This window comes from Apodemus sylvaticus, chromosome 8 (genome assembly GCF_947179515.1).
Source record: "Apodemus sylvaticus chromosome 8, mApoSyl1.1, whole genome shotgun sequence".
Classification (NCBI taxonomy): Eukaryota; Metazoa; Chordata; class Mammalia; order Rodentia; family Muridae; genus Apodemus; species Apodemus sylvaticus.
The window spans coordinates 60,318,709-60,341,258 of NC_067479.1; the positions used below are offsets into that span (position 1 = coordinate 60,318,709).

Genomic DNA, 22,550 nt, shown 5'->3' on the forward strand with positions numbered 1-22,550 from the left:
TGTGAGTATGCATGTGAGTGTGCATTATGCATGTGTGTGCGTGAGTGTTCACCTGTACATGCATATGTATACATGTGCTCATGGTATGATACATGTTTGGAGGTCAATGCTTAACGCACAGGAGTAACTTTCTTTCCACCTTGTATGTCTGAGGGATAGAAGTCAGCTCACCAGGCTTGGTGGTAAAGACCTTTTACTGCCTGATCCATCGTACTGGCCTGCAGTTAGCTTTAAAAAATAAAATTTTTCTTTCTCACTGATATATGTTCAATACATACTATTTATAAAAACCCAACTGGCTAAAGAGGAAATGACCACCCAAATATGTCTGTGCCTGGAGACATTGTTATGAACACTGGTAACTGTTCTTCCTGTAAGGAATCTACAGATTTTCAGTTGGTTGTCCCTACTGGGGAATCATATTGTATACAAATTCTGTATCCTGTTTCTGAGGCTCTGCAACTTCCTTTTTTTTTCTGTTTGATTTTGTTTTGTTTTTAACAACATAACAATCTACCTGGTAGAGTTACTGTTATTTTTGTTAAACACTTTTCTGTGTAAGATACTGGTGACTTTTAAAAAGTGAATTCTATGTTTTGATCACCTTAGTAAGAATTGCTGTTTCAGAGCAGACTACTCCTAGCTCGGAGAGATCACCTTCCAGGCCAACTTTGTAGTGAAGATGTGAAAAGGTGACACCTGCTTATGAAGTTTCTTGTAAAGGCCTTGCAACTGTTTCAAGTCTTGAAAGAATAGCTATCATTTAGGAGGGAGGGAATGAGGGAGGGACAGAGAGAAGGAAGGAGGGAGAGAGGGAGGGAAGGGATGTGGAAAAGAGGAAGGGAGAGAGTGACAGTGACCACAGGTTAGTACCGGGTGTTTTTCTCAGTTGTCTACTACTTTATTTTTTTGAGGCAGGTTGTCTCACTGAACCTGTCCTCACTAGTACAACTAGACTAGCTAGCCAGCAAGCGTCAGCATGTTTCTAATCCCCCTGTAACAGGTGTGTTACAGTGTTACATACCTGCAAGATGTTGCCACACCTGCTTTTCTAAAGGTAAGATGCTGGGGATGTGGACACAGGCTCTCAAGCTTGCTTAGCAAACACTATCCACAGAGCCATGTCCCTTGCCCTGTTAATTTCTTCCCTTCCCATTTTCTTTCTTTTCATCCCTTTCTCCCTCTTTCCTGTTCATCTTTTATTTTATTTTCTCCCCTCCCCAGCCTCTTTAAATTCATTTTTCTATTAGATCTCCTGTAGGCCAGGCTGGCTTCTAACCCACTATACACAGTCAAAGATGACTCTGAACTTCTGATCCTCTTGACTCCACCTCCCATGCTAGTTAGGATTACAAGTATGCCCTAAAATGTTTGGCTTTAAAACAGATTAATTTCTTTTCTTTCTTTTTTTTAAATTTAAATGCACTTTATTTTTAGACAACCCACATGACACATTTTTTTCTTAAAAAAACACAAGCTCTCTACTCCAAATAAATCACAGTCAAAAATAAAAGCTCAAGATGACCTCAGTCCCATTTGTCCTAAGTCTTGGTGTTGTATGGATGGTAGCAGCAGCCAAGTATGGTGACAGGCGATAGATCCAATTTGTTAACATTTTTCCATCTCTAAGCCATCCTTAAAGAAAATCATGAATGGCGTCACACCATCTTCACAGCAGTCCAGGAGAGCAACCATACCATCTGGATTCATGCTCTCACCAATAAAAAACTGGTAGTTATTGAAATTAGCAAGGGTGTGCTTAATTTGCTCTGCAGCTCCAGTCATAAAAGGCTTTTTACTCTTTCTGGTTTCTGCTCTTCAAGTTTGCCTTAGAGTGATTTCATGCCGTCTTTGATGTACTTTTTGTAGGCCTCTGTTATGAAGCTGGTGTCTTGTAAGTGATGGTTCATGACAATGTCAGCACCGGTGACTGCTGCACTTCTGGTACCTTCGCCCTCTGGAAGCATTTCCACCAATGAGAAAGTCATCAATGGCGCCCTCTGTTCTACTGACCATCTTGCCCTCCACCTCCAGGCACAGCCTTTCCGAGATCTCCCAGATCTTGTAGATGTCAGAGAACAGCTCATCATGGCTGATGAGGTCCCAGTAGATGATCATGGTGACGCTGTGGGGACAGCGGTGCTAGCATGACAGTGCAGAGCGAGAGGGGTGCAGCACTGGGGGGTGGGGGGTGAGGTGGGGGGGTGGACAGAGAAAGCAATTTATTTCTATTGTTTTTATTTTTGAGGTGGAGGTCTTCACATGTCGCTTAGGCTAGTCTGAAACTCAAGATTGCCCTGGTAGCTGTGATTACAGTTGCTGTCATGCCAGTTTCAACTTTGGTGTTTGGGATATCTGATTTTGTCCTTACATTTAAGGTCTTACATGGAGACTCTTTGTGTAATCACCTGGAGAACAGAGGGTTCAAAAGGATACCACTTCTCCATTTTTTTTTTTTTAATGGAGAAGGATTTGTATTATTCTGAACTCCAAATCTAGCTCATCAGATGAAGAATTAATTCTTGGATAATTCTCCTCTGGTCATGTGAGCTGAATATTTTTGTGTGAACTTGACACAAGCTAGAGTCATCAGAGAGGAGTCACCTACATGCAGGCTGGAGAGATGGCTCAGCGGTTAAGAGCACTGACGTGAGGAGGTACTGAGTTCAGATCCCAGCAACCACATGGTGGCTCACAACCATCTGTAATGAGACCTGATGCCCTCTTCTGGTGTTTCTGAAGACAGCTACAGTGTACTTATATAATAATAGTAATAGTAATAGTAATAATAATAACCATCACCTACAGTGGAACTGGTTATGAAGGCTTGAGGGGTCACAGAGAGCAGTTGAGGCTTGGCACGGAGTCCCTGAAGAAAGCCTAGGAAAGGTTATTGGTGAATATACATCCCAGTTGCAGCAGAAGACCCTAGCATTTTGGAGATGCCAGTACCGTGCAATGAACCAAGAACAGCAGCAGCAGTGGAGTAGAGCCAGCAGGAACATAGAAGACAAGCGATGTGTGCTTCAGTGGACAGAGCTGGAGAAGTGACCCAAGGCCCCAAGTGCCCAGAAGATCATGAATGAATTCCAGTTAGTAATAGAACCCCTAAGACATCATGTAATATATTTTAAAAGCCACCTTGCAGTAACCCAGGGTGAGACCTGTTCAGCTCTAATATGCTCCTGATTCTATAATTCTTTGTGTCTCTTTACTCAGATTTGAAGCACAAAAGTCCCAAGTCTTCTAGAGTGTCATCAGAAAAACCAAAAGGGAATTTCCCTCTTCACATACCCAAGATGAGCTTAATTCTGCAAGGCTGGGTCACTGTGCGTGGTCATGCAATCAAGAATTACATTTAGGAGCCTTCTCTTTGTGTGTGTGTGTGTGTGTGTGTGTGTGTGTGTGCGCGGCACGCACATGAGACAGGGTTTCTCTGTGTTGTCCTGGAACTCACTCTGTAGATAAGGCTGGCCTCCAACTCAGAAATCTGCCTGCCTTTGCCTCCCAAGTGCTGGGATTAAAGACGTGCACCACCAAGTCTTCTCACATGATCACAAGCTTGTAGCTAAATGTGGTGGCTTGCCTGAAATCCTAGAATTTTGGGGGCATAGGAAGGCATATCTCCGTGAGTTCAAGGACAACGTTATCTTCACCATTCTAGGTCAGGGCTACAGAGCAAGACCCTGTCTCAAAACAAAACAAAGCAAAACTCAAAACCAATTCAAACAAAAGTTTCAAGACCATGTACAGAGAAGAGAACATTATCCTGTTGGGATATCCTATCTCCTGAGTAGTGTGTAAACAGGTTTGAAGATACAGTGGAAAGTAGCTACAGCAAATGTATGTACAGGTCACTTACCTACTTACCAAATGGGGTTGGTCATTTAATAATTGTAGGTGAGATCACCAAGATGACTTTTAAAATGCCTCCTTTTTTTTTTTTCTGGAGTTATGATGAATGAGGGCTGGAGAGTTGTCTCAATAGTTAAGAGCATTTGCTGCTCTTGCAGAGGACTGAGGTTCAATTCTCAACATCCACATGGCAGCTCACAAGTATCTGTGACTCTAGTTCCAGGGATGTGACACACTCTTCTGACTTCTGAGGGCACAAGGCATGTCCGTGGCACACATACATGCTTGCAGGCAAAACACTCGTACACATTAAATAAACCTTGAAACTTAAAAAAAAGAAGAGTGAGTGGAAATATTTACAATTCAGCGAACCTTAAGGAGCCAACATTTTAAGCGGTTTTACTTCCCAATCCAGAAAGACTTATTTATTCATCCATTAATCCCATGAATTATGTGGCTGGTGATAGGGAGGTGAATAACATACTTCCTAGCCTCAAAGAATTCTGTCTAATAACAGACACAGACTGAGATCATTTTAATGCGGTTTAAGAAAACAGAAAAGTGCATTATCCTTTATGAGACTATTTGTATAAACTGACAACATGACTGCTTCATAGTTTGGTTAAGGGGAGGGTTTTATTGTAGATATGAGAGAACAGCCAGAGGCATCTGGAAGAGTCCAGAGCACAGACTGAACATGGCCAGAGAGGGAAGAAGAGCAGGGGATAAAATATAGAGGAAACAGCAGACTAACAGGGTCATAAGGAGGAATAGCTGGGGTGGGAGTTTATGGTGTGTGTGGGGGGGGGGTAAGAAGCGCGGGATGCTAGCATGGACTGAAATGTGTAACAGGATCTTGTGATACCAGCATGCGCTTTGATATACAGCTAGGCAACATGGGTAGCTGTATCTCCTTTTTTGCCAGAAGTAAGGGAAATGACATTTTTGGTAGAGGGCAGCTGGCTTCACAAGTTGCTGAAGAATGCTGTTTTTTTTCTAACTGCCAGAAATCCTCCTATAGTCCAGGTTAGGCTCATTTCTGGATATTTGGATTGCCTTTTGCAGTTTGGGAAGTCTCCTTTGGACCTGACACCACTTGTTTTTGTTGTTCTTTTTCCTCCTGCTCCCCCTCCCTTCCCCCCTCCTCTTCTTTCTCCTGTTTTTCAAGGCAGAGTTTCTTTGTGTGGCTTTGGTCATCCTGGAACTAGCTCTGTAGTCCAGGATGACCTCCAGAGATCTGCTTGCCTCTGCCTCCTTCCCAGCCAGGAGAACTTGACACTATTAAGCAAGGACATCTGACCTGGTTAAAGGTGAATAGGAAATGGGGGAAAATGTCAGAGAGTCTGACTAGAAGAGGCTACATTTAAATGGATTTAGTTTAATTCTTTTGCATGTGTTTGATGTGTGTATGTTAGGTAGGGTCTCATATAGATAGCCCAGGCTAGCCTCAAATTCAGCTGTCCATGAACTCTAGAACCTCTTTCTTTCACTTCACAAGTGCTGCTGAGATTATAGGCATGTGTCACCACAGTCAGAACATCTTCTTGTTTTTTGGATTTTTTTTTTTTTTTTTTTTTTGAGACAGGGTTTCTTTGTGTAGCCCTGGCTGTCCTGGAACTCACTCTGTAGACCAGGCTGGCCTTGAACTCAGAAATCCGCCTGCCTCTGCCTCCCAGAGTGCTGGTATTACAGGCGTGCGCCACCACCGCCCGGCTCAGAACATCTTCTTAATCATTGATTTTACCACTTTTATCTGAACAGACCTGGACTATTTTTTGCACCATTCACAACATTCAATTTCTGTGGAGAGCTATTCTTAACTGCTTGCAGTAGCCAAGGGCTCTAGTCCATGGGAAGGTAACCTAATTCACCCAGATGGAACCAGCCCAGTTGTGTCCTTCTGGGCTCAGTGACCTCTCACCTTGGACAGGCAGTGGCAAGTAGGCACTCTCTTTATTTTGGTGCTTCCGGGGCTCACCCAGGGGGTTACTCACCCACAAAGGGGTATTCTCTAGAGAGGGCCGGCTCACTATGTGGGTGTGCATAAGTGAGACCAATCCCAGAATCCCGGCCTTAGCTCAAGGGCTTGCGACTGTATGAGGTGCAGACAGGCCGGGCCTTGGCCACTTGGGCACCGAGGCCTGGCACATCCAGCCCACAGCTCGAGCAAACTAAATGCAGCTCTAGCTCAGTACGGGACCTTCTCAAGGGTCCTAGCGGGAGGGGCGAGGCGGGGCGAGAGCACGGCAGGAAAGAGGCGTGGCTAACACAGCGCGACCCGCCCCAAAGACGCCCCGCCCCCTCAAGTGACGTCACCGGCCAGCCAGCGGGCGCCATTTTGAAAGTGGAGTCGCCTGCCCCTGCCGCCGCGGCCGCCGTCGCTGTCCTAGCCGCCGCTGCTGCCGCTGCCGCCGCTGCTGCTGTCTCCACCGCGGGAGAAGGAGCACGAGACGGGACGCCCCTGAGTGAACGCCACCATCCTGCTGACCGCTCCGTCCGGGCCGCTTCCTTTCCGCCCCGGTCCCCGTCCCCTCCCCCCTCAGGTGCCATCCGCCTCCATCCGCGCCCTCGATCCCCCCATCCCCAGGTGTGGGGGCTGAGCCCCGGTCGCGGAGACCCCGACGAGCCCGGCAGGGTCACCATTTGCAGTGCGACATGGCAGGTAAAGGAGAAACGGCCCTTGGGAGGCTGACAGGGTGCCGCTTCCTCTGCGCGCTCTCCGTCACCCCCTAGCGACCGTGGTGGCGGGGCCTCGGCCTGGGGCGCTGGCCGAGTGTGGGGCGGGCGGGCGAGCCTGGCACTGAGCTGGGACTGTGGGGCTTGGAGGCCGGGCGCGGGGCCTGGCACTACAACACGGCACGGGTGCGGTGGGGGTGGGAGATGGCGTGGGTGGGGCGGGTGCAGGCGTGCAGATGGGTCCCCTCTGCACCCTGCTCCCTCCGCTCCTTCTTACATATTCATTCCTCTTTCCGTTCTATTGAGAACCTTTCTGTCTGGACTGATACTAAGGAAGAGAGCTTTGCAAATTAAAATACAATGCAGGCATATGCCCCCTCCTCACCCCCCCCCCCAGCAGCACACAAACATTAATGGGGTAGGTCAGGTTTTGAGGGTGTAAGCCTGAATTTCGTTTCGATCGTGCTCCCTCTCCGTGCCTTTATTTTTTGCCACTCATCAATGCTAAGCCTTTAATAGAAGTTGCAAGGATTGGGGTGGGGGCTGGGTGGGAGAAAAGAAAGGTAATTTAAACTTTGCATTTTGCACAGTAGCGTTCGTGCAGATGTCCTTTTTCCCAGAAGGGTTTCTAGGAGTTAAAATAGTTGTGGAGTTCGGAGATATAAATAGCCAAAGGGAGAGGGATTTTATAAAAGCTTTCAGGGGGAGAAAGCCTGATTGGAAATGATTTAGCAAGGAATGGGTAAAGGAAACACGAGGTCTAATGTCGTTTGAGAGTCGGTTATCTTTGTACATTTCAGTCATGAAGCCTTTCATCTAGTAGAGTAATTCTAGATTGAGATTCAGTTTCTTTTCCAGAAATCCAGGGGTGCCCTCCCCAACCCCCATTTCCTCTTCAGTGCTGGGCAGTGAGTGTCAGAGATTAAACCAATTTTCTTGTCTTTTTCAATATTTACATAGAGAATAGGACCTTGAAAGAAGTTATGCAGAGCTGGTTTACAGTTTGCTATATAAACAAGCTGCCCTTTGACCTTGCTGAACAATGAAATGATAATTGGAACTGTATTGTAGGAGATGACAGAGGAGTAAAGTTGCATTTTTTTGGGTCCTTTGGATTCTCTCATTAGGTGACTGGAGGCAGAAGCAGCTTCCTTTGACCATCTCTTCCCAGGCATGCATTTCCGCCCCTTTCCCTCTGTCTGCAGCCAGTGATTTGCTCCTAACGAATGCAAAGAAATGGGTGTTGTGCTTGCTTAGTCCACACGAGTCATCCCTCCTCTCAGGCAGTAATGTTCCCGAAGTTTTCTCTTCGTTCTATATTTCATGGTAGTTTAGCCTTATAACTCTTTTGTAGGCCTTTTGTACATTTAAAGGAAAACTAACTTTGGTGGTTCTTCTCCCCCCCCCCCCCCCTAGGTCTTACGTGAAAGACTCTGACTGTCTTCTAGGGGAAGGGAAAGTAGAAATGAGGTTTTGAATATCTGTACGCTGTATGTCTTTGACTACCGACTATTGGAGCCTAATTTGGTTCCAGATCTGTGGGCTCAGTGGTAGTTATGTAGGGAGTATCATGATAGCCAGACTCAGATACCATCTCTGTGTTGATAAGTGTAAACAGAACAGAACTCAATTTTAATTGCTATGTTTTCTTCTTCCAGGAGCTGGAGGAGGGAATGATATTCAGTGGTGTTTTTCTCAGGTGAAAGGAGCCGTAGATGATGACGTAGCAGAAGGTAAGAAATTTTAACAATGACGACTGAGTATTTATTGACTTAAAAGTCCTGGGTACTGAAGGAACTCAAATGTTTTGTGTTTGCTGTCCAAGAGGCGGGATGGTAGTTTCAAAAATCACCTTTCTGAAAAGTCTGTATATCTTCTTATGTCTTGTTTATCTTATTTTTTTTCATTGAGTTAATGAAGTAAATGGCAAGGAGTAAGTGCTTTTTTTTTTTTTTTTTTTTGAGTAAGTGCTTTGAGGTTTGTGTGACAAAGGTTTCCTTTTTACATAAATTCTGCATATAAATGACTGGACTCGATGTTTATGTGTTGTCTTTAGATACTAAGGAGTAAGAGATGCCTGCAACACTTAGCTCAGAAATGCTCCCAACAGAACCGTTTATTATTTTTGGGAGACTCTGGTTCTTTTGAACTTAACTGCTTTAGGATTGTAGTATTTGGTTGCCATGTTTACTGAAAAAATGCTGGTTCAAATTATTTACTTTATTATGTTGCAGGGATTCCTGTGTGTGGTTAAGACATATAAGATATAATAAATCACTGTTTGGTGGGGGACATTTTTTGAGATAGAAACTTGCTAATTTATTTCAGAACATATCTGAAGTTTTGAAATGTCAAGGTCTTGCATTCAGTCTGAGCTGATCTTTTGTGGTAGAGAAAAATAATCTCAGAAGGGATTCCTTGCTCAAAAATATTTAAATTTTGTGGGTTTGGTGTGTGTGTGTGTGTGTGTGTGTACAAGGGAGAGGATGTGTATATGTGTGTCTGCTTGTCTGCCTGTCTGTCCCTAGCTGGCTTTGAACTTGCTATATAGACCAGGCTGTTCTTGAATTCTGATCCATCTGCCTGCCTTTGCCTGTCCAGTAACATTAGTGGGATTTTTCTAAACAGAAATCAAAGAAGAGTATGTACTTCTGTTGTCTGAAAATGTGTACCCCTGTCTCTAGGTGACTCCTTTTCCTTGTGGTTCTCCTCTGCTGCCATAGAGTGCTGTGGTGAGGATTTTTTTTCAGGTGGTAGTAGGCCAAAGCCTAAGGAGATGCTTGTGTGGTGACATTTGTTAGCAGTGTGTGTGTGGTGTGGTGATTCCTGTAAAAAGCCATTGGCTCACTTGTCCTGTCTCACAGGCTCTCCCACCTTTGTTTTCTGGTGGTCCTTATCCCTTTCTTACATGAGAGACCAGAAACTTGGAAAAATTAAAGCATTTAGGAGTGACTCAGTGAGGGTCAATCTGTGCTGCTTTTCTGTGGAACTCGTTTCGAGAAATAAATCCTGTGTTGAAGGGAGGGAGGAGTCTCGAATTCCTGATTTTGTAACTCCATTACCTGTTGAGTAGTAGGCACTCAGATACTGGATCCTCAGTTCTGTGTAGTTGTGTAATGCTTGCCGCATTATGAAAGTGCTCTCTACTTGGAAAACATTTCTTGGTTGCACTGTTTATTCCCTTTTCAAAGGTCTCCTGCATGTTGAGAACGGGGTGTATGGTGTCTAGAACATAAGCTTTCTACCCTTAAGAAAATCCGTTTACTTCATGTTAATCATGGGGAGAAAGAAGACTTCACCCAACCAGAAGAAATTAATTTTCTAACCTGAACAACAATTACTTAACCAAAACAAGTGGTAGTTTGTGATATTACATGTATATACAGAATATATGTGATGGATCTGTTTTAATTCTTATCTGTCAATTCTTCATAGCTTCACTTTGCTCTCGATTGATTAAATAACTTTCTAGGGTATATGTAGTGACAGTGTGCTCCTGACATCTTATAATGTGAGACTTGGAGTGTGTGCCTCAGGAAGAACAGGACTTGTTCTAGTACTGTGTCTGCACAAGTACATAAACAACATTGTTTTCACGTTACACTGCTTTGATTTGCAGATTCTTGGAAACTAGTTTGTATACCTTTGTCTATTATGTTTATTAAAGGGAAGTCTTGCTTTTCTAATGTAGAATATGATTATTGTACATGGCCCATAGGTAGAGATTATAATCTTTAAATGGTTGCTAGCCCTTAGACAGCCTGCTTTTTGTTAATGATGCATTCTGATTTTTTTTCCCTCTCGGTAGCTTGTGCAGTCTGACTGCCCTTGTAGCCAGGCAGTAGCCAGGGCATGCTGAGTTATTTGTATAATGTGTTCATCTTCTATACTGGCCTTATAACTTTTTTGGAGATAGTTTCTCTGTACTAATGGCTGTTCTGGAACCAGGCTAGCTTTGAACTCACAGAGATCTGAGTGCTTCTGCCTGCCCAGTGCTGGGATTAAAGGTGTGGTGGCTACCATGCCCAGCTGCATTAAATTCTTAAATGAGTACCACTTTCTTCCCATGTTTTACTTCTAATTTTAAACACAATCCTGGTTTGTCTTCTTTCTTGGAAATCTTCAGTGGATCATTGGATCCTCTGGATTAGAAACTACATTTCAGCCGGCAAAGTGTAACATTTCACTATGTTCCTCTGAACTGATACTGTACAAGCAAACACTATGCACACTCTACATCGGATTAGTTTTGCTCTTCTGAGGATTGAACCCGGGGCCTTGTGCATGCTGGGCAAGTGCTGCATCACTTAGCTACATCCCCAGTCCGTTAATCCCATTGATGTCTCCGTCCTCCTACAGTTGTCCCCATATCAGAATCCCACTCACCCTCAGTCACACCTATAACCTTTTAATTACCTTCTGTGGAAATTGTTTTTAAAATCTGTTTTACATTACTTTGTTAAATACTATATTTAGTACCTTGATTCTCTACTGCTACACTTTAAGCCTGGTGCCAAAGATCTTTGATTCTCTGAAAATGTCATATGTAAACTGCTTGGCCTAGAACAACGCCTGGCACACAGTAGGCATTGGCTATCTTGAGTGTCAGTGTTCCTGTTGCTAGGGTTTTTAAAGAGGAAGAAGAGAGGTAGAAGGTCTAGGATAGTGGAGGTGAACTTCTGGCACTGCCTTTCTGTTTCTAGCTTGCAGCTTTATATATAAGGCTGTAACAAATGTTCCAACAATTTAGTCTGTTGCTCTGCTTTGAGCCCTTCTGGGTTCCTGTACTTAGCCATAAAATTGACTGGATGAAGTGATTTCTGCTGTTTCTTTCTGCTTTTGTTCTCAAAGATGTCAGAAGGAGGTAACTGCATATTATTACTGCTGATAAGTTGTTTTCAGATGCTTACTCAATAAGGGCCTTAATTAAGAATAATGTCTTTACTGGACTGACTTCTCAAGGCTTAGGAGTTTTTATTAGGTGCAAAACAGAGTTTGACACTATTTAAGAACCCACTATCATGCTCATTGGAATAGACAGGCTTGTTTTGTTTTGGAGACAGTCTTACTGAGTAGCCTCTGGGTGACCTGGAATTTGCTTGCTATTCTTGAACTCAACAGAAGGACACTTCCACCTGCCTCTCAAGTGCTACCATACCTGGCCTGTTGTTGTTTCGAGACTGTCTCACTTGTGGCTTGGAACTTTTTTTTATGTGGTATAGTCTTTGCTGGTGTGGAACTCAAGATCTTCTTGCCTCAGTGCTTATATTACAGGTGTACATGAGCATGCCTTTCTTGTGAGAGCCATGTAAAGATTGATTTTTATTTCAGTGCTTAGAGCAAGTAAGGGATAGGTAGAGTCAAGAAACTGGGGATTGTCTTATTTATGTGTTGATGTTTTGCTGGCACATATATCTTTGTACAGAGTGTGTGCCTTTTGCCCACAGATGTCAGACAAGGGTGTTAGAACCCCTAGAATTGCTACTGCAGACCGTTGAGAGCTGCCATGTGGGTGCTTTATAATCAGACTGGGGTTCTCTGGTTCTTACCCTCTGAGCCATCTCTGTAGCCCATCGAGTGTTTTTAAAATAGTTACTAATACTTTGTTGGCCAAAGTGATTACATAGTATGTTGATGTGTGGAGCCTCACATTTTGTACAGCTGTGGATGACCTTAAACTTCTGCACCTCTGGCCTGCACCTCTCAAATGCTAGGATTATAGGACAATGCGACTACCAGGCTTGGGCTTTAAAAATTCTTTTAGTTAGTGTAATAAGTTTATGACATCTTCATATATGTGTACCATTGTACTTTGCTCCTATTCCCTCCCCTCACTGTACATGGTTTTTGATTATCTAGCAGAGACTAAGCAAATTGAAGACTGTTGTAGACTAGAGACAGACATTAAGATCACAAAAGCTATTAATTAGCATAAGCGCAGCCCCTCTAAGCAGATGGGAGGGGTTCTGAGGAGGTTGGGGAGCCTCAGACATCCTGACCCGGGTGGTGGTGTATAGATTAACCTGAATAGTTTTGGTTTGTTTGTTTTTTCTTAGACAAGGATTATTTTTTATCTTGTAGTTATTGTTTTGCCTGCATGTATGTCTGAAGGTGCCAGATCCCCTGGAATTGGAGCTACAAAAATCTGTAAAGGAGCCAGTGCTCTTAACCACTGAACCATCTTTCCAGCTCCTTGTTTTGGTTTTAATACTTTAAAACATTTATGTTTACTTGGGGATGGTGACAGGTATATGTAGGTTTGTTTGGTTTTGAATCCAGTGCCCTAGTAATGACTAGAATGAAACATGGCAAAATCTTTTTATTAACTTGTCTATGATCCTGAAGATGAATGTTAATTAAGCTCGTGTCTTGTTCCTTGTACTCACTTGCGTTTGGGGAGGAGTAAAATAATGATACATCTGTATCAGATTTACACCCTTTCAACTCAACAGTGTTGCAGCATATGCATGTTTCATTTGGGAGTCTGCTTGCCTTGTTAACACCGAGTTCATGTTCACTGTTGAACAGGTCGGGGTCCATGCTGTCGCTTGCTTCCTTTTCTCTAGTTATCGACTGTCCATTTATGTATTTATCTGTCCGAATCTTCTTTTTCTTCAGCTTAAAATCTGATAGCAGAGCTTGCAATCTTTAAGGAAAGTGTGTGGAGTAGTGTGATGAACTTGTACTGCCTGTCAGTTATATCAGCAGAGGGCCAGGCCACAGCTGTCACATTTCACACTCCCACTACTTCATCTTTTTCTATCTATTGCTTTTGAGTATGAATTCAAAATGTAAAAAAAAATGAAACAGCATTTGCTCTGTGAGACAGAATCTCATGTAGCCCAGGCTGGCCTCAAACTCCTTATATAGCACTCCTAAACTCATTGTATAACAGAGACTTGTGATCCTCTGGCTTCCACGTTAGAAGTGTTAGGATTGCAGGAGTGGACCACCACGCCCTGCTAATTTAATCATTTTTAAAAATATAAATGTTCTGCATATTGACAGTCTTCAGCTTTATTTCATAGGAAATTATTTTAGGATGGAATCTTGTTACTTAAAACCTGATTTTATGAAACCTGAATCAAAATGCATTGTATCTCTACTTTCTATTTTGGTAGAATTTAGTCTTGTGGACTGGTTCTTGGAAAAACATTTTATTTTCCCTTCTGTTCTTCAAGATAGGGTTTTTCTGTGTAATAGCCTTGGCTGTCCCAGAACTTGTTCTGTAGACCAGGCTGGCCTGGAACTCAAAGAGATCCACCTGACTCTGCCTTCCAAGATCTGGAATTCAAGGCTTGCCCCCCCATCACCTGCTGTCTTTGAGATACTTTTTAGCACCAGACCAGGTTTGTTACTGACTGACCTAGTCACCTTCACAGGACATGCTGCTCTGTGAATTTGCCTGGTAAATAATTTCAGTGGTATACTTCTGTAGTATCAGAGTTCTTTTATTGTATTTTACGGTGGTACTTTTTTTTCTTTTTCTTTTATACATTTAATCACTAAAAGCTTGTAAGAAGTAGTGGCTATTAAAGGTGAGTTAGTTGGCATCTGTTTCAAGTTTTTAAAATAAGTTGAAATTTTTATAACCAATTTAAAATCAGTCAAGCTCTTGGAAATGGTGGAATTGGATGGTGAAGGGGAAATTGCTTGGCTCAGTAGAGAACACAGATAATACATTGTAAGTTAGTTCTTTAATGGGAAAATTGAAATATTGAAGATAGATATTTAGCTAGCAGTCTTAGTTGTAATGTTCACCTTTTCTTAGTTGAGGTGAGGATCAACATTATAAGTGAGTAATTAAGGAGCCTCAATTGCTTCCTTAATAGAAGGAAAGAAATAAAAACCTGGAAGTCCAGGGAGATGGCTTAGTAGTTAAGAGCACTGGTTTGAGGATCATTTCTAACACCCATATGGCAGCTAAAAACTGTGGTGACTCTGTTCCAAAGGATCTGACATCCTTATACAGACATATATAGAGGCAAAACACCAATGTACATAAGTATAAACAAATTATTAAAAAACAGGCAGTTTTGGTGCATAACTTTAATCCCAGTGGTCAGGAGGCAGAGAAAGGCAGATCTGTTTGAGTCAGAGGCCAACCTAGTCTACAAAGTGAGTTCAGGACAGCCAAGACTATTAGCCACAGAAATCCCATCTTGAAGAACAAAAAACAAAAACAAAACAAAACAAAAACCAGAAAAATAAAGAAAACAAACAAACCCTGGTTTGACACAGATTGGTTGTTTTTTTTTGTTTTTTTTTTTGTTTTTTTCTTTTCTTTGCCAAGTGTCTAGAAGAGTTGGCCTGGTGTGGTTAATTAAAAACAGCTGCTAGCAATGTTGACTGTTTGTATAGTACACACTTGTGGTATACATTTATTTTTTTTCCTGTTTCTCTTTTCCCCCCAGACAGGGTTTCTCTGGCTAACCTTAGCTGTCCTGGAACTTGCTTTGTAGACCAGGCTGGCCTAGTGTTCTTTAATATAGAATTTAAGATAGAAGTTTATACTGATACTCCCAGTGAGATCCAGTTCCACGGGGTTCTTCCTTTACCTTCCTAGTTTGTATTTGTATCTTTCTGTCCTAGAATTGCTTAAAGTATCCCTGTGGTGTTTTTTGTTAGACTGTAAACTAGAATCTACATCTTTGATAATATGAAGTTTGTGAGTAACCTGCATTTTGGGGTCTTTTTATGTGAGATAACAATCTTATAGTAAAATGTATATGAGGTTTTTTTGTTTGTTCTTGAGACAGGGTTCATTGTGTAGTCCAGGCTATTCTGAGCTTGTTCTATAGACCAAGCTTCTGCCTTCCAGAGTGCTGGGAGTAAAGGCGAGTGCTTCCACCAGTTGTCTTATTTTTTTTTATTTTTAAAATTATGTTTATGTATATAAATTGTGCGACGGCCCACATGGTGGAGAGTAGAGAACAACTTAGAGTGCTTTTTATGTGGGTCCTTGGGGATCGGATACAGATTGTCACAGTGGTAAGTCTATCACTGAGCCATCTCACCCGGTCTTACTGTTTTGTATTTGGAGATGCTGTCTCATTCTGTTGCCCAGGCTAGCCCAGAGCTCATAGCAGTCTGCTTCCTGCCTCTGTTTTGCAATGAGCTGACTGGCTTGAGCCACTCCTCCTGGACCATTCCTTTGTATTTATTCGTTCCTTAATCTTCACAAAAGCCCTGTCAAGTAAGCAGACCTGTTGAGAAGGTTAATGTATTAGCTATAATCTTGGGCAAGTGGAGCCACTAAGATACTTACTTATCTTGCCTTCATTTTCCTAATGCAGTTTTATTTCAAATCCTGATCTCCACCGAGAGCTCTGTGGCTCTACCTGAATTCACAGCATTCTGGAGGTTGGGGCAAGAGGACTGTGAGTTTGAGGCTAGTGTGGGATACAGAGCAAGACCCTGTCAAAAAGACAAGTAGGAAAAAAAAAAGACAAGTAGATCCTATTTTACTTCTGGTAAAGAATCTTTTTTTTTTTTTTTTTTTTTTTAAAGTCCATCCTCAGGCCTGTCCCTCCCAAGTACTAGGACTACTGGGTACCATGCCATGTCTGGTTTTGTGGTTTTGGATTTTTGGTGGTGGTGGTGTATTTTGTCTGTTTTTTGTTTTTGTTTTTGTTTTGTTTTTTAAGCGCGGTGCTTACAATGTGGTTTATTTTAGGGGAAGCTGGTGCTAGGAATGAAGCCTAGAACTAAGGACCTTGCATGGACGAGGCAGGCATTCTGCTGCTGACCCCCAGCTAATACTTTTGTTTTGATATTATTTCAGTTTGGGGATTTACTGAACTTTCTGCTAATGTTATTTTGAAGCAGATATGAATGAACTACAGAAGAGTTAGGATTTTTTTATGAAGCTTTTAATGTATGTAAATTTATATTATATGTATTTGTACATAGGCATTTTTCTGGTCAGAGTTAATAACCACTGTGAAAATAGTTGTTATTAAGTTTTATTGCTCTCATTGTATGTCTGGCAACCTCTGAACTCATTGAAAACATATGAAATCAAAATATTTTCTTTTTTTTTTAAAGATGTATTTATTATATGTAAGTACACTGTAGCTATCCTCAGACACACCAGAAGAGGGAGTCAGATCTCATTACAGATAGTTCTGAGCCACCATGTGGTTGCTGGGATTTGAACTCAGGACCTTCAGAAGAGCAAATGGTGCTCTTAACCGCTGAGCCATCCCTCCAGCCTTCAAAGTATTTTCATAATGCAATTTGCCTTTTATACTGTGTTACCGTTTATAGCAATGGTGAGAAAGCCAGGTGTGTGAGCCTGCAGGCGTCTTGGTTAGCTAGCATTAATCAGTGCAATGGCACCAGCTTTACTAGTGGTCATAGTAATTCCTAGCAACACACACGAGCCACTGAGAGCATGCCCATTATTATTATTATCATCATCATCATCATCATCATCATCATCATCATCATCATCATTCTAGGTTTTGAGACAGTCTCTTGGCTGTCCAGTGTAGTCTTGGCTGGATTTGAACTCGGAGATCACAGTTCACTTGCCTCTGTCTCCTCTCAAGTGCTTGGAGTAATGATGTGCACCACTACACCCAGCTGTAACTAACCAATCTACTTCAGAATAGCCTCGGCAGAGTAGTAAGAAGTGTTACTTTTGGCTTGAATATCTGGCGAATAAAAGTTTTGTTGCAAAATGGAAAACACACTAAAAGCATTTCTGCAGCAGGGTAAGGTTGTGAGTGTGTGTGTGTGTGTGTGTGTGTGTGTGTGTGTGTGTGTGTGTGTGTGTGTGTAGAGAGACAGAGAGCTTGGTAAATGGTTTAGAAACCATTTGTTGGAGCAAGTATAAGCAAGAGTTTGGAACTGAGGATGCAGACTCTCTTCAGGGCACACAGCTCTAAGAAACTAGCGTCTGTTGGCTAGAAAGATGCTCTTCCGAAGATCCCAGCACCCACATGGTGGCTCACAACCATCTGTAATGAGATCTGATGCCCTCTTCTGATATGCATGAAGACAGCTACAGTGTACTTAAAATAAATAAATAAATAAATAAATAAATAAATAAATAAATAAATAAGTAAGTAAGTACATCTGAAGGAAAGAGAGAAAGAAAGAAACAAGCTACCTCCTGTCATGTTTGGCTGCAGTACCAGAGAGCTATCGCTGCCTACCTGAAGACTATTAAATAATACTCTCCCCTGATGAGCCACATTGCTAAATGAGGCTGGGTTTTTTTTTTTTTTTTCTCCCATGTATGCAGCTGGTTGTCATGTCATGAGAATCTTGTTAAAAGCAGGCCAGGTATTGAAGAGATTTGCAGCAGTGTAAACCACCAGCTCATAGCTGTCTCTTCTGTTCTGTTTTGAGACTGGTTGTGAACTCTCGATCCTCTTACCTCAAACTACCAAATTTGGGTATTACGAGTGTGTGCGGCCACACTTTGTTTGGGACATGTGTTTGGATTGAACCTCGGGCTTCTTCATCTGTGCTGCGCCAGCTCTGGAGTTGCCTTTGAAGGCTTTTGTAATTATGCAGAGTTTATAGTGTGACAAAAATACTTTAAGACCTTTTGGTTTCAGATACTAAAGGAAATTATGCTGTCCATAGAATTTGCCCGACCTTGCTTAGTCTCTTACGGTGGAATATGTGTCGTGTTTGGTCTGTGGGTACCTGTGCCTGGCCTGTATGTATAAAGGCCAGAGGTGGATGATAGTTTTTCCTTCTTCAGTCACTCCGGTGGATGGATAGATGCATGGATTGATTGACAGGTCTCACAATATAAAATCCTGACTGGTCCTTGAACTCTCTTATATAGGGCTGGATGGCCTCCTAAAGCAAGAGACCTGCCTGTCTCTCCCTGGATGCCAAGAGGTGGCTTAAAGGTGTTTCAACCAAGCCCTTTTTGAGACAGGGTCTCACTGAATTTGGAACTTACTGATTGACTTCAGAAGACTGAATGAATCCCATAGAGTTTAATCAGGGATTAAGAGCACTTAGGTCTATCCAAATCAGGCAGTTTGTGACAGAGGAGTCATAAACACCTTTGTGTGTATAAAATGAAAAATATATAAGTATATGTTTATATATTATATATAATAAAATATACTATATATTATTTATATTTATACATATTACTTATATGTAATATTACATATAATAAAATAAAAAAAATATATATATAAAACAGGGTTTCCCGGTTGTACTTGAATGTGGTAGGGTAGACCAGGCTGGACATAGATAGGCTCAGACATCTGGATTAAAGGTGTACTCCACCAAGTTTGGGTTTTTAACTTTGGAGCCAGTCTCATTTGAGTTGTCAGAGCTGTCTGGGAATTCAATATTTGGTTTAGACAGCTCTGTGGCAGTCTCCTGTCTCCACTTCTTGAAATGATGGGATGTTGTACTTTTCTTTCTGCTTTAAACTAGTTTTTGTTGGCATACATACTGCCTTGGTTTGGAAGATTGGGGGTATTACTTATGTTTATGGTAGAGTTTATACCACCTCATCCTATTTGATATAGTCTCTCACTGTAGCCAAGGCTGGCCCTGAATTTACTGTATACCTCAGGCTAGCTTCCAGCTTAAGCTGGTACTCCTGCCTAAGCTTCCCCAGTACTGGGATTACAGATGAGCTCTCCATACTGGCTGAGAGGATATTCTTTCTTAAGAATACTGATGTAAGCTAGGCGGTGACTGTGCATACCTTTAATCCCAGCAGCCTGGAAGCAGAGGCAAGTGGCTCTCTTGAGTTGGAGATGAGACCAGCCTGGCCTACAGAGTGAGTTCCTTGATAGCCAGGGCTACACAGAGAAACCCTGTCTAGGAAAAAATAAAAAGGAAAGAAAGAATATTGGTTTTAATATTAGTGGCATGAATCTTTATGTACTAGTCTTGACAGGTTTAGTGTCATCTGTCCCCTCTGTTGCCTGCTGTGTCTCAACAACAGAAGTATTATAGGAATGTATTGAGTTGAACTACTTGCACATTTTATATTTCGTTGGGGGTGGGTGAATTAAAACTCCAGTGTTCAGTATTAAGAAAGAAAAATAGGGGGGTTAAAGAGATGGTTCAGCGGTTAAGAGCACTGCTCTTCCAGAGGACCCAACGTCAACAATTCCCAGCACCCACATGGTGGCTCACAACCATCTGCAATGGGATTTGATTTTTTCTTTTTTCTTTTTTTCAAGATTGATTTATTATTATATGTAAGTACACTGTAGCTCTCTTCAGACACACCAGAAGAGAGCGTTAGATCACTTTACGGATGGTTGTGAGCCACCATGTGGTTGCTGGGGTTTGAATTCAGGACCTTCAGAAGAGTAGTCAGTTTTCTTAACTGCTGAGCCATCTCTCCAGCCCTCTTCTAGTATTTCTAAAGAGAGCAACAGTGTACATGAAAATAAATAAAAACATGGAATTTTGCCTTTTTTAAAAATAGACAGTAACTCTGGGAGAATCTTGGTGCGTGTATGTGTGGTTCTGGGTTTATCCCTATTACTGCATGAGAGACACTCAGAGAAAAATGAGACTATGTAAAGAGAATTTTTTTGTGTGTGATGATTTTAAACGTTTCTCAAGTTGTGGGTATATTAGCTTTGACCATCATTGCTTCTTGAGAACCTGCTCTTGTGCAGCTGTTGTCCATCCGCAAGACTACACAAGGAAGTGCATTGTGTAGCTGTGGCTTCTTGCTTTTGGTTTTTTGTTTGTTTCTTTTTTCCAGTTTATCACAAGGTAAAAGTCCAAGGTGCTAAATATAGTTAGATAGATTTCTAAAGAGGGATAGAAGGATTCTTCAATATTTTCTGTTGACTACTAGGATAAGATTGTTGAAAAGAACAGGCTGTTGTAGGCAGTAGGGAAAGATAACAGCGTGAAAATGATTGTTACTGGAATCAGTAGAACAGTTGTGTGTCTCCCTAGACAGATCATTTTCTAACTTAAGTGAGTTCCTTGAGTGAAATACTTGTGTCTCTGCCTCTGTCTTTGTCTTTGTTTCTTATCTTGGGAGTGTGAACCTGGGTTTCTAATGCTTGCTAGGCCTTCAGACTGAGCTTAAGCCCAACCCAGTGATGTCTCCAGAGCTTTCAGTTTGTTTTCTTCTTTTTTCTTTCTTTTTTCTTTTTTTTTTTGAGACAGGGTTTCACTGTGCAGCTCTGGCTGTCCTCTGCCTCCCAAGTTCTGGAACTAAGGGCATGTACCTGGCTCTACAACTTTTGATCCCATAAAATTGAAACTCTATGGGAGATGATGGTTCCACCCTTCCCCTCAGCCTGGGGGATCACCATTGTATTTTTGGTTTTTGTTAATGTAACTACTTAAGATAACTCAAGTAAAGGCAATCAAGTAGTCTTTTGTTTAAGGTAGGGACTCACTGGGTAGCTTTGGCTGTCTTGGAACTTGCTTTGCAGATCTAGCTGGCCTCTCATGTTAGAAAAGCAATTGGGCTTCAGGCAGTCTTTTGTGATTGGTTTATTAAACTTACATAGATCAGGTTGGCCTCCAATTCATAATTTCTCCTGTTTTATACCTCTAAGGGACCTGTTGCAGGGAAAGAGTCCTGAAGGTTGTCCTCTGCACCACATATTTGCAAACTAAATAAATAAGATTCGATAACTGATATAGCCTAGCAGTGGTGGTGCACACCTGTAATCCCAGCACTTGGGAGGCAGAGGCAGGGGGATTTCTGAGTTCAAGGCCAGCTTGGTCTGAGTTCCAGGACAGCCAGGGCTACACAGAGAAACCCTGTATCGAAAAAAACCAAAAAACCAAACAAAAAAAAAAAGATTTGATAAGTATAAGGTGTCTGCTAAGTGTTAAGGAAATGGCTAATGGTAGCCTGTTTCCCTGTAGCACTTCTTAGGTGTAAGCTCATACAGTTCACTCAGCCACCCTCTGAGGATAACTCAGTACCTTCATTTTATAGGTTAGGAAAACCAGAAATGTTATCTCCCTATTTTTAGACATGGTCTGTTAACTGGGTCTTTCTGCTGTGAACATATATTTCATAAAATACATGCTTTGAATTATGTTATTTGACTTATGTTTGAATGATAAGTGGCTGTAATTGTATGTCTAGCTGGTATATTTAGTGTAGACATTTGGGTTGAGAGTTATTTATTTTAATAAAAAACTTTTTTGAAATAGGATCTTATGTAGCTTAGGCTAACCTCAAACTTAATAGTAATCGAAGATACTCTTGACTTTCTAATGATTCTCTTGCCTACACACTACCAAGAGTGCTGGGATTACAGGCATGTCACACTATACCTGGTTCATATAGTTCCTAATACTTTATTTAGGATGTATTTATGTTGGATCAACATCTTTTTTTATGACTTCAGATGTGTATTGACTATTTGCCTTAGGATATTAGGGTTGGATTTCTTTGTTGGGAGGGAGGGTTTCATCTATCAGTGAGTGATAGTGTCTATTTCCTTAACTATTGATAATATGTATCATAATATTAACCAGATAGAAATATCTTTTTAATGAGTGTTTAAGTGTGGAATATTCCATACTTAACATATATTTGTGTTCTCTGTCCCTTTTCTTTTGGTACTGCCTGCTTTTTCTCATTGATATGTAGGGTGTCCTTTTCTCTCTTGGGTCATGCCTTCTAACTGAGAAAGTTGCATAGCGGCTCAGGGAACAAGTATGTTGAGTCTATTATGTGGGGATAGGTTTCTAAATAAAGTAATTTTGAATAGGCAGAAAAGAAGTCAGGAGCACTTGAATGTAAGGATGCAGGGATGCTAGTAGAGGCACCATGAGCATTCAAGACACTTAGTTGGTGTGGCTCAATTAGCAATATTAACAGACTGCCATTTAACAGAATAATCTTTTTGAGTCTTTTGAAGATTTTGCTTTTCACGTTATAGGTATGAATGTTTTACTTGCATGTTTGTCTGCATGATGTGCCAGAAGAGCCTGAAAGTGAAGTTATGTGGGTGCTAGGACTCGAACCCTGATCCTCTGAAGAGTCTCTGCTGAGTCGTCTTTTCAACCTCAAAATAGAAGAATCTTAA

At 41.8% G+C, this 22,550-nt stretch overlaps 1 protein-coding gene and 1 pseudogene across 1 annotated transcript in view; one reads left to right on the forward strand and one right to left on the reverse strand.

Annotated features, from left to right (window-relative positions):
- Nucleotides 1–1,509: 1,509 nt before the first annotated feature.
- On the reverse strand, nt 1,510–2,118 carry LOC127690934 (translationally-controlled tumor protein-like; annotated as a pseudogene).
- A 4,058-nt stretch (nt 2,119–6,176) lies between these two features.
- The window catches only part of Ppp2r2a (protein phosphatase 2 regulatory subunit Balpha), a 54,219-nt gene continuing 37,845 nt past the window's right edge, over nt 6,177–22,550 (forward strand). Inside the window, exons 1-2 of the mRNA XM_052191129.1 lie at nt 6,177–6,517; nt 8,190–8,264. Of these exons, the coding sequence (XP_052047089.1) occupies nt 6,511–6,517; nt 8,190–8,264 (82 nt within the window). The 5' untranslated portion in view covers nt 6,177–6,510. The remainder of the gene's footprint in view (nt 6,518–8,189; nt 8,265–22,550) is intronic.